The sequence below is a fragment of the Bombina bombina genome, chromosome 1 (genome assembly GCF_027579735.1).
Source record: "Bombina bombina isolate aBomBom1 chromosome 1, aBomBom1.pri, whole genome shotgun sequence".
Lineage (NCBI taxonomy): Eukaryota > Metazoa > Chordata > Amphibia > Anura > Bombinatoridae > Bombina > Bombina bombina.
This window is the reverse complement of record NC_069499.1, coordinates 1,214,437,870-1,214,457,032: the sequence shown is the minus strand read 5'-3', so window position 1 is coordinate 1,214,457,032 and position 19,163 is coordinate 1,214,437,870. Positions and strand designations below refer to the sequence as shown.

General features: G+C 38.4%; 1 protein-coding gene across 1 annotated transcript in view; it reads left to right on the top strand.

The window, feature by feature from the left end:
- LOC128664079 (sodium- and chloride-dependent neutral and basic amino acid transporter B(0+)-like) overlaps positions 1-18,786 on the top strand; it is a 192,865-nt gene extending 174,079 nt beyond the window's left edge. The window contains exons 15-17 of the mRNA XM_053718760.1: positions 4,225-4,286; positions 5,835-7,049; positions 18,365-18,786. Coding sequence (XP_053574735.1) covers positions 4,225-4,286; positions 5,835-7,049; positions 18,365-18,786 — 1,699 coding nt within the window. The remainder of the gene's footprint in view (positions 1-4,224; positions 4,287-5,834; positions 7,050-18,364) is intronic.
- The last annotated feature ends 377 nt before the right edge of the window (positions 18,787-19,163 follow it).

The following is a 19,163-nucleotide window of genomic DNA, read 5'->3' as shown; positions in this document are numbered from 1 at the left end:
TATATATATATATATATATATATATATATATATATATATATATATATACTTTATAGAAAAGGGAATAAAACTGTGAGTTTGAATACTAAATATAGACCTATAAACAAAATCTAGTATCAATTATACTTTGTATTAACATTTTTCATACTGCTAATTAAAGTGAAGGCAAACTTTGATGAATGAAAGCACGTTTTTTGAAAATACTATTAAAAACAGGGGCACTTTCATTCATCAAAGTTTAGAAAGCAGCCATTTTGATTAAAAACTTACCTTTGTTCTTCTCACAGCCAGAGCAGCTTCCCCCACCTGGAGATCTCTTCACACGTCATTAATGACTAATATGGCTTCCTCCAATCACAGCTTTCCCCCCAGGGGAGTTATTGCCTGAGGCCATGCCGTGATTGGAGGAAGCCGGATTAGTCATTGCTGATGTGTGAAGAGAGGATCTCCGTGTGGGGGAAGCTGCTCTGGCTGTGAAAAGAAGAGAGGTAAGTTTGTAAACAAAAGGCTGCTTTCTAAACTTTGATGAATGAAAGTGCCCCTGTTTTTAATAGTATTTTTAAAAAACGGGCTTTCATTCATCAAAGTTTACCTTCACTTTAAGTATAATTTGAAATTAAATCACAATTTTGTATAACACATACTGTAAGCATAAAAATATGAACCCAGTTTTTGACAAATTTTATTGTTATAACAATCAACAGGTTAACCTGATACTATAGGTTAGTGGTTAGGATAATCTTACAAATGTATGAATATGGAAATTATTTTTTATTGCTAAAGCTGTGAATGCAAGAACCAGAGTTCAATCCCCTTTATAATATTTATTTAAGAACATTTTAAACAACAGTTTTTTAAAGATAAATTATTTTTTACATTTATATGTTAAGGCAAAAAGCTACCTATGGATTTTAAAGTGGTAAAACATCTGGATAAGACATTTTTCTGTTCTCCTAATAGGAAGTGCATTATGTATAAGTACCTTTATACTGACTGTAATAAATACAAGAATAAATACTGTTACTTCTAAAACTGTTGAATTTGCAATTGTGGAGTAAAGGACTATAGAGAATCTTTAGAATTGATTTTCAAGTAAGAAAATAAGGAACATAGAATAGAATAATTTGTTATGCTATTAAAGGAGTCCCAAATGCCAATCAGGTACTCATGATAAAGGCTCACGGAGCTGAAAACCTGTAGACGTGTACCCTGATTGGCAAACAACAAACGGCAGATCGTGTCACTAAGAACGATGGGCGCCATATCGATTGCATACAAGTTTATCCAAGCCAGAAACCAGTTGCTTCAAGTGCTTCTTCCCTGCTGTGTGTGCTACTGTTCATGTCCATTAAGCCACACAAAGTGATACTCCATTTTGGAAAGAGGGAGCCCTCCAAATTTGCAGCAAAAAATTTGAGGCAAATAACATCAAAAGCATGTAATAAATATAGTTTTTCTTTTCTACTATAATAAATTAAACATTGTATGAGGAATTTAAATTTGAGTCAAAATCAATGTCCCTTTAACAACTGAATTAGCTCTTCATAACTCAAGGCTTGTGATCATATACTAATTAAAATGCTTTAAATAAAAGGAACCAAAGTATATAAATCTTATGATGACCTAGGTTATTTTGCAGTGGTAAACAAAACCTGGCATTAAGAACAAAGTTTATATTGAACAAAAATATTTATGTTACTGGCAGGTAGTGTATTTTGTAACAGTAATAAACAAGAGCGTAACTAGGATTGTCAACTTTCTTGGAAAAAATACTGACCATGCTCATTAACATACATTTGCATAAATAATTATACAACATAACTCAGAAACAAAAGCTGCTTATTTCTTTATAATTATACTCAAACACACTTAGAATAAGTTTGACCAGGTGGTGTTGGTATTTTACTTTCCTCTTGTTGCACCTTTCAACAAATACAGCCCTTCTCTTCACTCACATTTTCTTCATTTGCAGCACACATGATTCGGTTATTCTCTCCCCTCTCTATATGTGTTGCAGTCATATACCGCCCCCCCTGGCTCCTCAACTCAATTTTTAGATCACTTTGCTGCCGGGCTTCCTTATTTCCTTTCCTCAGACACCCCTGCCCTCATTCTTGGTGACTTTAACATCCCTCTTGACAATCCCACTGTCTCCTCTGCAAAACAACTTCTACAACTCACTTCCTCTTCCGGCCTGTCACAATGGACTAACTCTCCCACTCACAAAGATGGTCATTCCCTTGACCTGATTTTCACCTATCGATGCACTATCTCAAATTTAACAAACTCCCATTTTCCTCTCTCTGACCACCATCTCCTAACTTACAACATCACTTCCTTACCTACAACTCCCCCTCCCTCTACACCTCACACCAAACTTCACAGAAGCACTAAGTCACTAGATCTGCAACAGCTCACCAGCTCTCTCAAACCTCTCCTCTCATCCATCACCTCCTTTTCCTGCCCTGACCAATCTATCTACCACAATAACTCCACCCTTACATCGGTCATTGACACTCTGGCCCCTCCAACCATAGCTCTGAAACCACACTCTCATCCTCAGCCCCGGCATACTCCTCTGACATGGTACCTACGCAGATGTTCCCGTACTGCTGAGCGACACTGGAGGAAATGTCGGAGTTCAGCTGACTTTCTTCACTACAAGTTCATCCTGAACTCCTTCTACTCTGCCCTTAATCTTTATAAGCAACAATACTCCTCTAATCTCATCTCTACTCTTTCCTCTAACTCAAAACGTCTGTTCTCCACGTTCAATACTCTTCTCCGCCCACCCCCACCTCCTAATACAACCTCTCTCTCAGCTTAAGATTTTGCCAGCCACTTCAAAAACAAAATTGACTCCATCAGAAGTGAAATCAGCTCTCAACATACTACCAATATCCCACCCTCTCAAAAGCTCACAATCATCCAAAACCCAAATATCAAAAAATGCAGCTCTTTTGCCCCTGTTAACGAGGATGAAGTTTCTGCCCTTATACTGTCCTCCAACCTCACTACCTGTCCTCTCGACCCCATCCCCTCACAGCTACTCTTCTCCCTCTCTTCTACCCTCACCCCCATACTCACACACATTTTCAACCTCTCCCTCAGCACTGGTACATTTCCTTCATCTCTAAAACATGCACTGGTCACACCTATCCTCAAAAAACCTTCCCTCGATCCAACCTCCCCATCCAACTACTGCCCTATTTCCCTACTCCCTCTTGCCTCAAAGCTCCTAGAAAAGCTGGTATACGCACGTCTATCCCACTTCCTTACTCTAAAATCTCTTCTTGTCCCACTGCAATCTGGATTTTGTCCCCATCACTCTACAGAGACAGCAATTGTCAAGGTTAACAAAGCAAAATCCAAAGGCCACTTCTCTCTGCTTATCCTCCTTGACCTGTCTGCAGCCTTTGACACTGTTGACCACCCTCTTCTGCTCCAAACCCTCCAATCCTTCGGCATCTGTGACACAGCTCTTTTGTGGTTCTCTTCCTATCTAACTAACCATACATTTAGTGTAGCCTTCTCTGGAGCATCCTCTGCCCCGTTACCACTTTCTGTTGGGGTACCTCAAGGCTTTGTCCTCGGTCCCCTTCTCTTTTCAATCTACACGTCATCATTAGGTTCCTTAATAAAGTCCCATGGGCTTCAATATCATGATGACACCCAAATCTACCTCTCTGCACCTGTAACATAGTGGCTCTTTAAGGGGAGGTCTCCTATTCCACTTGCCCTATATATTCTGCTGGATACTTCAGATCATTGCTTGGTATTGAAGTATCCAGCTTCCTCCCTAGCCACCAACTTATGCAAATTAGCATATTCCGTTTTTCTCCGAGTTATACCTACTAACTATCTCTCAGAAGAGCTGATACCTCCTACACTATTTTGCCTTAAGGGGTTACTAACCTGGAAGAAACAACTTTAATCCTACAATAACATCCAGTTTCCCCACCGGAACTCGACATCCACCTCACTGCTGGAGTGACGTCACTCCCCTAAGCCGTTCTCCTTCTCAGCGTGTTTCAGCAGCGTGTAGTGCTGCAGCTAACCGGAAAACTCCAAGTGAATCAGACTCTCCACAAAGCGGTAAGCTCTGCATCTTACTCTGTCTGGGAATTGTTCGCTTATACTATCAAGCTTGTAGTCTGTAAATCTGCAGTAACCAGTAAGTAGTCTGTTTTTAATTGTGACACCTCCTGTTATATTATTTCTTAGCGGCTCCAACCTTGAACAATTCCACAAGACTCCTTACAGATTAAATTCATACGCAGATACAGGTATTTCTTCTACACTCAGTACTTACCTGCATCTCATCATGCAACAAATCCCAATGTCTCCTTAAAGGGATACAGCCCATATATATTAATATGTTTACCACTCACAAATGTCATTTATAAATTTTACTCTCACAGGGTCACTGTGAGGGATAAACTGAGGCTTTATGTTACAGAATACCAAGCCGCACAAGACATCAGAACAACATGATGAATTCTGGGGATATTACCGCACATGTCATGGACTTATCTCATAAAGTAGACCAGTTAACTCAGGGTTTGAGAGAGCTCCAAGTAGAAAATCTTGCACTTAGCAATATAATAAAAGAAGGTTTAAGTGCTGTAAAACCCCCTGAAAGCAATAGTCCTAACCCACTGATCTCACCACCTGATAAATTTTTTGGGGATAGAAAAACTTATAGACAATTTCATAATGCATGCAAGCTGTTTCTTACTCTTAAACCTAAAACATTTCCTAATGACCGCATAAAAGTCCTCATAGTTATATCTTTTTTAAGAGGTGAGCCCAGGCTATGGGCAGATATGCTCCTAGAAAATGATGACCCTATCCTGAATTCTGTAACTGAGTTCTTCAAGGCTATGTCTGATCTATATGAGGATCCACATAAGCAGCTTACAGCTGATACTAAAACAAAACAGACGGCCAGTTGAAGAATACATTTCAGAATTTAAGATATGGCAACAAGATTCTCAATGGAATCAGATTTCTCTAAAAAAAACAATTTCGAATTGGTTTGTGCAATAATATTAAGGATGAACTAGCCAGGTTAGACATCCCAGAAACATTGGAAGCACTAATGTCTCTAGCTATTAAAATAGATAGGCGTATTAGAGAAAGGAAACAGGAAAAGTTCAACTCTGATCCCTACCCAAAAAATACCTTCCACAAACCCTATACACATGCAATAAAAAACACAGAAGAAGCTATGGATATTGGCTTCATAAAAGGACCACTATCACCAGAAGAAAAGCTTCGTAGAAAAGAAAAGGGTCTTTGTCTCTAATGTGCTTCTAAGGAACATTCAGTTCCTGATTGTCCGTCATTAAGACGACAAAAATTAGGTAAGACATTTTCTTCAGAATCACTTATTTCTTTAACAACCCAGAATCCTGCTTATTTCCGTATTACTGTTTCATTACAGTGGGGGCAACACCGTCACAGTCTTGACGCCGTTTTGGATTCTGGAGCTTACGCCAGTTATATTGATTTGAGTGTTGTGAAACAAAATAAAATACCTATAGTTGAAAAGAAAAAACCCATCTCTGCGTTTAATTTATGGTAAGCAACTAGAGTCTGGACCCATTACACACCAAACCATACCCTTGTTGACTACCACACACAATTCACACCAAGAATTAATTTCCTTTGACATAATAAACTCACCCATCTTCCCAGTACTACGGTATTAGGCTTACATTGGTTAAGTAAACATCAGCCCCTCATACACTGGGCAGAAAAAACATTAGAATTTAAGTCACCATATTGTGCCTCCACTTGTTTTCCATCACATCCATTTCTGCATATCTCAGAAAACCAAATACCTCATGTTTATTCAGATGTTGCACAAGTTTTCAACAAGAAAGAGGCGGAAACTTTACCACCTCATAGGGATTATGATTGCCCTATAGAGTTGGTACCTGGGGCCACAGTTCCGTACGGGCACATATTCCCACTCTCAAAACCAGAACTGGACAAATTGAAGGAGTATATCACTGAAAATCTTAGGAAAGGGTTTATTAGGCCCTCTACCTCTCCGGCAGGGGCAGGTATCTTTTTTGTCAAAAACAAAGACAAAACTACATACCCATTGCCACTCATCCCAGAGCTGATTGAAAGGTTACACGGGTCCTCTATATACACCAAACTCGATCTAAGAGGAGCTTATAATCTAATCCGTGTACGCTCTGGTGATGAGTGGCTGACTGCTTTCCGCACTAGATATGGGCTGTTCGAATACACAGTGATGCCTTTTGGGTTGTGTAATGCCCCCGCCACTTTCCAAAGGTTCATCAACGATGTATTTCGAAATCTTTTGGACACATTCCTAGTTATCTATTTAGATGATATATTAATATTTTCATCTAATATAACAGACCACATCAAACACTTTAAGACTGTTCTCTCGAGATTACAGGCCCATCAGCTATACGTAAAGCCAGAAAAATGTACCTTCCACTCATCTGACATAACCTTCCTAGGATATCACATTTCATCTAGGGGTATATACATGGAACAATCCAAAATTCAAACTATATTAGACTGGCCCCTACTTAAAACCAGAAAACAAGTGCAGAAATGTCTAGGTTTCTCTAATTTCTACAGAAAGTTTATCAATAACTTTTCTGCAATTGCTAAACCTCTAACTAACCTTACTAAAACAGATTCCCCACTCAAATGGAATAGTGCAGCAGAAAAGGCTTTCACTTACCTAAAGAAGGCATTCACTACTGCACCCATACTATCATATCCCAACCCTCAGCTCCAGTTTACTCTAGAAGTAGATGCATCATTCTATGCTATTGGTGCAATACTGTCCCAAAAAGACCCGTCCCCAAATATATTGCATCCAGTTGCATATTTTTCACGTGTATTAACTCCTTCAGAATTGAACTATCATGTCGGTGAGAAAGAGCTTTTAGCTATGAAAAGTTCACTTGAAAACTGGAGAAATTTACTTGAGGGTACCAAGGAACCGATTATCATATTCACAGACCATCGTAATCTTGAATTTCTTAAAACATCTCGTACTTTAACCTCAAGACAAGTAAGGCGGAGCCTATTCTTTTCAAGGTTCCATTATGTTATCACATATAGGCCAGCCATAAAAACACTAAGGCTGATATATTATCTAAACTCCCTAATCACCCAGAAACAAATTTAAAGAATGAACCACTCATCCCTTTAGACAACATCCTAGGCACATTAACTATCACTCCACAAAGTTTACTAGAACTGCAATCGGCTGATCACTCCGCAGCTCAACAACATAATTTGCAAAAAGGGACTGATGGGTTTTTATACCATGATACCAAACTTTATATACCTCCTCCTCTTAGAGAACATATTCTTTCTACCTGTCATGATTCTCACCTATCCAGTCATAGAGTGATGAATAGAACTTCCGAATTAATCAAAAGATCTTACTGGTGGCCGGGCATACAGAAGGAAACCAAAAGTTATGTGGACTCATGTAAGGTTTGCACCACATGTAAGACTGATAGGAAGACGCCAACAAGATACCTATTATCTCTACCTGTCCCTGAAAGACCTTGGAAAGACATCACAATCAATTTTATTGTTGATTTACCACTTTCTGACAAAAATAACACTATAATGGTTATTGTTGATTTATTTTCCAAAATGGCCCACTTTGTGCCATATCATCAATTGCCTACTGCTCTTGAAACCGTTAACCTGTTAATAGGCCATGTTGTAAAAGTTCATGGTGTTCCAACCACTATAACCTCTGATAGAGGTACTCAGTTTTCTTCCAAAGTATGGAAACATATAACAGAGAAGACAGAGGGCGCCACATAGTGCAGATCAATGAGTATAAAAATTGAAGAAGAGATGTATACGTAGCAGGTATCTCACTCACTTGGTAGTAAGCACTGATGTGCAATACAAGCAGGCCGAGTCCAAAGAGTCGCTCGGCAGACTCACCAGGCACCTGGAACAGATGGTCTTTGTTGTCCCGGCAACAAGAGAATCAGGAGCGGTGCAGTTTCCAAAGGACTTCTTTGCTGTTACACAGCTATTGTTAGGAAGATAGCAGTCTGCTAGTTTAGCAGCAACAGCAGCACTTAGGTCACAAGTGCATATGGACATCAAACACAGTGCAACAAATGCTTCAGAAATGATCAGAAGTACAGCAGCAATGAAACAGATTCAAAAGGGTTTAATACAGCATAAAAGCATATAAAAACAAGCAACGCGTTTCTCCGTGTCCCAGCACGGTTTCATCAGGCTATAAACTTAGTTAACAATGCTGCCATACTTATAACAAATACTGACCAATCCAGCTCTAGTGAATTTACACACCCACATTATACACAGCTGTAGAGCATAATGATACAAAAAACCAATAAGATGGCTATTTAACTAGCAAGTTTCAGAGAGTATCATTTTAACATTCCCACAGGACAATAGAAACCAATTCAGCAGTGAAAGCGTAGTGTTATATATCGGTCGTTCATTTCAGATAATATAAAATGTGAACATGATGTCTCCATATCGACCAGTACACCTAACTAAAACGAGGCTAACAGCAAAAAATGGGGGCGGAATTTGTTTGCTGATGGAAATCCTATGAGTGTCCAGCAAAAATCTGAGGGGTGTGGTGATGAGTCTAATCGTATGGCAAGGTAAACAAAAGTCCCAGCAAACTGTCACGCTGAGCGATGAGCAATCTCTATTTCATAGAGCAAAGATATGTTCCACATACGATCGATACCAGCCCATTTATATATACTCTATCCCGTGTATGATCATACAGCAAACACTCTCATAAGGGGTTTAACACACCATACATATGCCAATAAGAACATAAGGGGGGTAGTACCAAAGCGATCTCTCTATAGCACTAAACAAGATTGATCCACAAAAACAGTACAGTTGAACCGCGTTCGTATATATTGCATCACAACATTCTTAGGGGGCAATCAAGTATCACAACAAACATACTAGAGGGAAATTGCACAGTCAATATCGGACCAATCAGGCAAAACAGGAGGGCGGGACCTGGTAAACAGTCTCAACACAACATACATACTCAAAGGAAATGTCACAGTCAGTATCCGACCACTCAAACAAGAACTCATTAAATATCACCATACAAAACTAGTTCCAAGAGCGATCACATCAAACTACATTCATATGCATAACGATCCAACATTCATTATAAAGCAACCAGATGTATCACAGCACTCATATGAGAGGCAGATAAAGCTGCCAATATCGGACCAAACAAACATGAAGGGAGATACATATATCAACAATACAAAAACACATCCCAACCTACTTTGCCAATAAGAATATGGCTAATAAAAAGGACAATCTTATCTATAAAATATATTAGCGTAAAAATGAGTGTAAGACCTAATGACCCTATAATGAACAGGATAAGTAATGAACTTGAGAGGGACTGTCTATTTAAAGTCATCTCTTATATAAGAGTTATATGTGGTTCACGAAAACACAATATCGTCAGTGTGATAAAATACGATAAAAGTAATAGCATAGGCGGGCGTGCACTATGTGAAACAGACAGAGTCCCAGCCCATAGCTCCTAAATGTGAACCATTTAATATATATATAAAATATACAAAAATATACATTAATATAACAATTAATTGTGAAGTGGTTCCTAAAGTGTATGTAATCTAATAGAAAAGACATAATCCATCGTTAGAATGACAAAATGACTAACCCAGGGTGAAAATAATAATTCAACAGCAATACATTGTGATCCATCTGTGCCAACAGCCCAGCATGAATATTAATAAAGCAATATCAATAAAGAAATTGAAGAAATTGTGTGTGCTCATTATATAAAAACTAAACTCCATGTCTATAATAGACATTATAATAATAACATAGATGTATTGAAGCCCATCATCAAAACATGAGTTTAATGGTGGGATATAGTGCAGTGACCTTAAATGAAAACTAAAGGAGTCCTTAAAAGCATATGAGGTGATATGTGTATAGAGAATAGTTAATGGTAAAGTCAGTCATAGTATAGCTAGGGGCCAAACTAGTGAAAACTAGTTTAGTGCAGTAACCTTAAATAGAAACTAACGCCTAGATTACGAGTTTTGTCGGTAAAGACCTGCGGTGCTAACAAGCCTTTTGTTTCCAGCGCACCCTTAAGACAACGCTGGTATTACGAGTTGTCTGAATGGCTGCGTTAGCCTCAGAAAAGGTAGCGTTGAGCCAAATTTACCTTCCCTTCAACTCTCAATACCAGTGTTGCCTACGGTAGTGGTAAGCTGGAAAAACATGCTCGTGCACGATTTCCACATAGGATACAATGGGGCTGAGCTGGCTGAAAAAAACCTAACACCTGCAAAAAAGCAGCGTCTACACCTAACACCCTAACATGAACCCCAAGTCTAAACACCCCTAATCTTACACTTATTAAATCTTAATCTGCCTCCTCCGCTATCGCTGACACCTGCATTATACTATTAACCCCTAATCTGCCGCTCCGGACACCGCCGCAACCTACATTATAGCTATGAACCCCTAATCTGCTGCTCCTAACATCGCCGACACCTATATTATATTTATTAACCCTTAATCTGCCGCCCCCAACCTCGCCGCCACCTACCTACACTTATTAACCCCTAATCTGCCGACCGGACATCGCCACCACTATAATAAATGTATTAACCCCTAAACTGCCGCACTCCCGCCTCGCAAACACTATAATACATTTTATTAACCCCTAATCTGCCGACCGGACATTGCCGCCACTATAATAAATGTATTAACCCCTAAACTGCTGCACTCCCGCCTCGCAAACACTATAATAAATTTTATTAACCCCTAATCTGCCCTCCCTAACATCGCCACCACCTACCTTCAATTATTAACCCCTAATCTCCCGACCCCAACCTCGCCGTGACTATAATAAAGTTATTAACCCCTAAACCTAAGTCTAACCCTAACCCCAACACCCCCCTAAATTAAATATAATTTAAATAAAACTAAATGAATTTACTATAATGAAAACCATTATTCCTATTTAAAACTAAATACTTACCTAGAAAATAAACCCTAATATAGCTACAATATGAATAATAATTACATTGTATCTATTTTAGGATTTATATTTATTTTACAGGCAACTTTGTATTTATTTTAACCAGGTACAATAGCTATTAAATAGTTATTAACTATTTAATAGCTACCTAGTTAAAATAATTACAAAATTACATGTAAAATAAATCCTAACCTAAGTTACAATTAAACCTAACACTACACTATCATTAAATTAATTAAATAAATTATCTACAATTAGCTAAACTAAAATACAATTAAATAAACTAATCTATAATACAAAAACCCCTCACTAATTTACAAAAAAAAAAAATTACAAGAATTTTAATCTAATTACACCTAATCTAAGCCCCCTAATAAAATAAAAAAGGCCCCCAAAATAATAAAATTCCCTACCCTAAACTAAATTACAAAAGTAATCAGCTCTATTACCAGCCCTTAAAAGGGCTTTTGCGGGGCATTGCCCCAAAGTAATCAGCTCTTTTACCTGTAAAAGAAAATACAATACCCCCCCAACATTACAACCCACCACCCACATACCCCTATTCTAACCCACCCAAACCCCCCTTAAAAAAACATATCACTAACCCCCTGAAGATTTCCTTACCTTGAGTCGTCTTCACTCAGCCGAGCCGAAGTCTTCATCCAATCCGGGTGATCTGGTCCTACATCCGGGCGAAGTCTTGATCCAAGCGGCAAAGAAGAGGTCCTCCATCCGGGCGATGTCTTCTTCCAAGCGGCATCTTCTATCTTCTGTCTTCTGGATCCATCTTCATCCCGCCGACGCGAAACATCCTCCTTCCCCGACGGACTAATGACGAATGAAGGTTCCTTTAAGGGACGTCATCCAAGATGGCGTCCCTCGAATTCCAATTGGCTGATAGGATTCTATCAGCCAATCGGAATTAAGGTAGGAAAAATCTGATTGGCTGATTCAATCAGCCAATCAGATTGAAGTTCAATCCGATTGGCTGATCCAATCAGCCAATCAAATTGAGCTCGCATTCTATTGGCTGTTCCGATCAGCCAATAGAATGCGAGCTCAATCTGATTGGCTGATTGAATCAGCCAATCAGATTTTTCCTACCTTAATTCCGATTGGCTGATAGAATCCTATCAGCCAATAGGAATTCGAGGGACGCCATCTTGGATGACGTCATTTAAAGGAACCTTCATTCGTCGTTAGTCCGCCGGGGAAGTCAGTTTAAGACCTATGAGTGGACCAAATATTTGTATATACCAATTGGTAATTATTGACATCAAAAAGATGTTAAAATGTGTGGCAAAACAATAATATTATAAAATATATGGCTTAACACTGATATCATAAAATATAACTTAAAAGCGAGGATTTAATGATAAAGACAAGCACCAAGTTCATATGTATAGTCACAGTGCAGGTGGTCGTATGCAAATGAGCATCAGTATTGGAACAATGGTAAGAAAATGACGGCTTGGATTCAAATATAAAAACTAATACCACAAATAGATACAGTTTACTGTACCGTGAGTCAAGAGAGTGTTCAGAGGGTGTTACCGAGGGGAAGAAATCAGCTGTTTTTCTTCCACGCTGCTGGAGCAGCGAACAACAACCTGAGAGGAGCCGATGAGAAGTCTGTGACGTCAGACGCCGACTCACATGTGCAGAGGTTTGCACACTTCTATCTCCAGGAACGGCAGTTACTGCAGCCGCGGTCTGAGTCTTGACCGAAGGATTTCTTCCCCTCGGTAACACCCTGTCGGTAGAGGGTCTACTGCTCACTTGTTCCAAGACTCCAAATACCAGCGTTAGGCAGATCCCATAGAAAAGATAGGATACGCAATTGACGTAAGGGGATCTGCGGTAACCTGGAGTCGCGGTAAGGAAGTGAGTGGTAGACCCTTTCCTGGCTGACTCTAAATACCAGCGGGCGGTAAAAAGCAGCATTAGGACCCCTTAACGATGCTTTTGACGGCTAACACCAAACTCTAAATCTAGCCGTGTGTTTTTTAAAAATTTTCTTCATATTTCTGAAATGTTCATTCCATCTATTTCTGATAAGTCTGCATGTACGACCTATGTACTGGACCCCACAAAGTCTACATGTGAGTACATAGACTACATATATAGATGTACAAGTCAGGTTTTGATGGATCATGAATTTTTGATTGGTGGTGTGTGAAGAGAAAGACCTGCATCCAGGACTAATACATTTGCACATATTACAATTCTTAAGGGAGCATTTGTTTATTCCTTTTTTGACACAATATTTACCACTAGATGAGAAATCAACATTAGATTTATTTGTTTTTTTTAAATTGATTATTTACTGGGTGCCAAGTGGTATTTCAAGGTAGGTGCCCTCTTGAATACACATCGAGGTTCAGATGTTAATAATTTACCTAGGATTGGATCTTTACATAGAATGCCCCAGTGTTTCCTAAAGATGTTCTTAATTCTCAGGTGATTTATGTTATATTTAGTAATGAAAGTAGAGTTAGCTTGGTAGTCTTGATATAAATTTTGCTTAGTTCTTGGTCCAAAATATGATTTCCTATCGTCATTTCTAGCGCGCTCATATGCATCGTTAATAATATGCACGGGATATCCTTTTTCAATAAAACGATTTTTGAGAGTAATACTTTGCTGTTTGAAGTCATTCATAAGACTACAATTTCTACGTATTCGTTTAAATTGGCTATATGGTATATTATTTTTCTAGACATTATGGTGATTGCTTTTATAATTAAGATAGCTGTTACAATCTACAGTTTTGAAGTGAGTAGTTGTAATAATTCTATTGTCCGATGAGAATGCCAAACAAATATCCAAAAAAAAACATGGATCGCTCTTCAATATTACTTGAAAAAGTCAAACCCATATTATTGGAATTAAGAGATGCAACAAAAGATTCTGCAGATATAGTATCGCCTTTCCACAAAAACAACAGATCATCAATATATCTGCCATAGAAGACCAGGTTCGCCCGATGTACCGAGTTATAGATATATATATCCTCAAATGAGCCCAGAAAGCAAAACTCGGGGCGAACCTGGTCCCCATGGCAGTACACTTAAGTTGCAAATAATATTGATCCTGAAAAACAAAATAATTATGTTGTAAAATAAAATCAATTAGCTGTAAAATGAATTCTTTTTGAGGGTCTGGAATATAAATATCATCAGCCAGATATTTAGAGATGGCTTGGATCCCCCATTGATGTTGAATATTAGAATACAGCGAATGTACATCGCACAATATCCATATATAATTATCATGTGTGGTAATGTTCTCCGATTTATAAATCATGTCTGGAGAATCCTTTATATAAGAATCTAGCGTGAGCACATATCGCTGTAGATAGAAGTCTACATAGGCTGACATGTTGTCGGTTAGGCTGCCTATTCCAGCAATAATGGATCTACCCGGGGGGCATTGTGCATTCTTATGTACCTTAGGAAGGTGGTAGTAAAAAACACAATTGGGTTTAACAGGGATTAGATAGTCTTTCTCTGCTTTTGTTAAAATACCTTCTTAGTACCCAAAATGTACTTTAAGGTACATATCAGTAGGGTCTGAATCCAATTTATTGTAATAGTTCTTGTCATCAAGTATTTTGCAAGCTTCTATTAGGTAATCAGCTAGGTCTTGTAATATAATGCCGCCCCCTTATCAGCCTGACGTATCACTAACTGTTTGTTATCTTTCAAACATTTTAAAGCATTCCTTTCCTCATAATTCAGATTAGATATAGTAAGATGCTTATGTTTGGGCATTTTTTCCATATCCTCTAATACATATTCCTTAAATTGATTGATATGTGTATTATTATTGAGATTGGGATTAAAGTTTGATTTTGGTTTCATTTGAGAATGGAAGTAATCATCCATTAGATGTTCAGTGAGGCTTTCTGGCTCATGGTAAATTATGTTAGAGACCGGCCTATTAGTCATATTGTCAGTTAAAATGGGGCACATATCAGCTTTAAGTTTTTTCTCTGCGAAATATTTCTGCAGGGAAAATTTCCGGATAAATCTATTTGTGTCTACATACAACTCAAACATATTGTGGGAATTAGTCGGGCTGAAAGACAGCCCTTTCCCCAAAACTCTTATTTCATCTTTTGACAATATATGGGAAGAGAGGTTAAAAATACCCTTAGTTAATCTCTGAAGTCTACTCTCTTTGAGGGTTGACTTTCGTCCTCTCTTGCCACGTCTTCGTGGGCCCTTTTTCCTCTCTGATAAGGGGTGTTCGTGACTAGAGGCTCTAGAAATTCTGCTATCTTCGGCTGATGGTACCTTGTTTAGGGGTGCCTGTCTAAAAAAGACTGGTGATCAGCAATCACATCCTCATCTCTGCGAGGTTCTATATTCATAGATGTGGATGGTATATTGTGTTGATCATCAGACCTAGATCTCATACGAGTAATAGATGGGGGACCATGATTTGGGGAGTTGCAATTAGAATTTTGACGAAAGGTCGGTGTCTGATTGATTAGATTTGTATGTGTTCGGTGTATCATTATGTGAAGATTGATTATGTCTCTGATTGTAGGTATTAGAGTTGTAATTTATATTTGAATGGTTGTTATGATTGAATCTATGACTATAGTTAGTGTGATGGCGTCGACCATATTGTTGGTCGTTTGTGGAAGTATGATTCTGTTCATATCTAGGAGCAAAAAAATCATTCCTACTCGATCTATCTTCTCTTAAGACATCATATCTAATTGAATGTCCATATCTATTGTGATCGTTATTATGGTTTTCTTTAAAGGTACTGGCATGTGAGTGGTTTGTATAAGAATTTTTATTAATATTGGTAGTGCTACCTATATTTGGTTAATAATTATATTGGTTACTGCCAGAATGATGATCAGATCTCTCTCTCTGATAGACAGGGTGATAGAGATGATCTATCTCTCTGATGTCTATTAAAATTAGACATGGAGGGTGAGGGGTATTGATTATTGTGGAGAAATTCTTTCCTTTCATACTTATTCTGTTGGTTATGGTGACCATGTTTATAGAAATTTTTTGAGTGTTTTTTGGTCACCAGGACCCACTCTTGAGTGTGATCTAAGTCCCTGTTTCCTGAGGATCCATTAGTAACATGATGTCCCCCTGAACTGTTTTCCTTATTATGCAGCTGTTCTGCTCTCTTTTCTTTCATATATGTGTAAACGACACCCTGTGTGTAATCATCATTATCTCTTGCTAGTTTTTTATTCTTGATATTTATAATATCTTGTTCAAATGTATCCACTCTATCCAATACTAGAGTATTTAAATCAGTGTATTTATCATCTGTTTTAGCATTATATATTAGTTTTTGAATTTTTTCTATCTCCATACTAGATTCGCTTACTATTTTTTTCTCTATGGGATATTAGAATGTTAATCAGTTTAAAAGAACACTCATTTAGAGCGTCTTCCCATTCTGATAAAAGGGCTCCATTATCTTTAAATGAGCAATTTTTGAACATACGAAGACCCCTTGGTATTTGTTTGATATTTAAATATTTTTTAAGGGTATCTAAATCCCACCAATGTCTGCATTCAGATTTTTGCTGGACACTCATAGGATTTCCATCAGCAAACAAATTCCGCCCTCATTTTTTGCTGTTAGCCTCGTTTTAGTTAGGTGTATTGGTCGCTATGGAGACATCATGTTCACATTTTATATCAGAAATGAACGACTGATATATAACACTACACTTTCACTGCTGAATTGGTTTCTATTGTCCTGTGGGAATGTTAAAATGATACTCTCTGAAACTTGCTAGTTAAATAGCCATCTTATTGGTTTTTTGTATCATTATGCTCTACAGCTGTGTATAATGTGGGTGTGTAAATTCATTAGAGCTGGATTGGTCAGTATTTGTTATAAGTATGGCAGCATTGTTAACTAAGTTTATAGCCTGATGAAACCGTGCTGGGACACGGAGAACCGCGTTGCTTGTTTTTATATGCTTTTATGCTGTATTAAACCCTTTTGAATCTGTTTCATTGCTGCTGTACTCCTGATCATTTCTGAAGCTTTTTTTACACTGTGTTTGATGTTCATATGCACTTGTGACCTCAGTGCTGCTGCTGCTGCTAAACTAGCAGAGACTGCTATCTTCCTAACAATAGCTGTGTAACAGCAAAGAAGTCCTTTGGAAACTGCACCGCTCCTGATTCTCTTGTTGCCGGGACAACAAAGACCATCTGTTCCAGGTGCCTGGTGAGTCTGCCGAGCGACTCTTTGGACTCGGCCTGCTTGTATTGCACATCAGTGCTTACTACCAAGTGAGTGAGATACCTGCTACGAATACATCTCTTCTTCAATTTTTATACTCATTGATCTGCACTATGTGGCTCCCTCTGTCTTCTCTATTATAGATTACCATCTTGTGTCAGGGCACGACACACCAGAGGAGCAGCCTGGAAAATATTGTGTGGACATTGCTACATATCCGTTATATGTGGTATATGCTCTAAGCTAACTCTGATTGTATTCATAACTTTGTGTGGACTCTGCCTCTCATTTGCAATTGCCATTTATCTGTTATTTGTGGTTTATGCTCTGATTTAATTTGATTTTTGACCAATTATTGCGGGGACATTGCCACATATCCGTAACACTCATTTGTGTTTGCCTTACTTTGTGTGGACACTGCCACCCATTTTACAATTTGCCATCTATCTGTTATGTGTGGTTTATGCTCTAATTTAATTTGATTTTTTATTGCGGGGACACTGCCACATATCCGTAACACTCATTTTTTAATTTTTTATTTAAATTTTATTTTTTTCATTTTATTTCACTTGTATTGAATTGATATTCACTTTAGAGATCTGAACCTTTTTTCTCTTTACATTTTCACAGCATACTTTTATAGTACATTTTTTTTTATTAACATTTTTTTTATTAACTAGTGTTGCTATATTTTTACATTACTATCACCATCACTAATTTAATTTATTTTTTAAGAATTCTTGGCGCCTCCTGTAGGTTATCTTTCTGCACTTCTGTTGCAGATAGTATATCCATTTAAAAGTATGCAAACAAATGTGTGTGTGTCTCAAAATTGATCAGAGAATGTCCACTGCCTTCCATCCTCAATCCAATGGACAAACTGAAAGAACCAACCCCTGGTTGGAAGAATATATCAGGTGCTGCACCACAATGACTGGTCATCATTGCTGCCGCTTGCTGAGTTTGCCCACAACAATACTTATCACTCAACCACCAAAACTACTCCCTTCTTCGCAAACTATGGGTACCATCCTACTTTCTATCTCTACCCAGATGTCCATAGTGATTGTCCTGTCATTAATGACCTCACCAACACTATGTCAGAAACCTTCTCCTTATTAACGGAGAATATAAAGATAGCACAGCAAACACAAAAAAAATATTATGACCTACGACACGGACCTCCACCCTCATATGCAGTTGGAGATCTTGTTTGGCTGTCTATGAAAAATCTACGTCTCACTGTTCCTTGTAAAAAGTTTAACAAACTCTTCATTGGTCCATTCTCTATATCCAGAATCATTAATGAAAATGCAGTCACGCTTGTGCTCCCCCCGCAATTCCGAATCCATCCCACCTTTCATGTGGATTTCTTCAAGACTTATACAGCTCTCCGCAACCTCCATTCCCCTTCCTCAGAGACCCTGCCGCTTACACCTGATGTGGAGTATGAGGTTGAGGCAATTCTTGATTAGAGAAAGGTTTCTGGACGTTTGCAATATCTCATTCATTGGAAGGGCTTCCCTTCTGAGGAGGACTCTTGGGAACCTTCGGCTAATTTATCTGCTGCCAAATTGGTGTCCCTTTTCCATAGGAGGAATCCGGACCGTCCTAGACCTTGACCCTCGGAGTGGGTCCTTAGGGGGGAGCCCTGTAACATACTGGCTCTTTAAGGGGAGGTCTCCTATTCCACTTGCCCTATATATTCTGCTGGATACTTCAGATCATTGCTTGGTATTGAAGTATCCAGCTTCCTCCCTAGCCACCAACTTATGCAAATTAGCATATTCTGTTTTTCTCCGAGTTATACCTACTAACTATCTCTCAGAAGAGCTGATACCTCCTACACTAT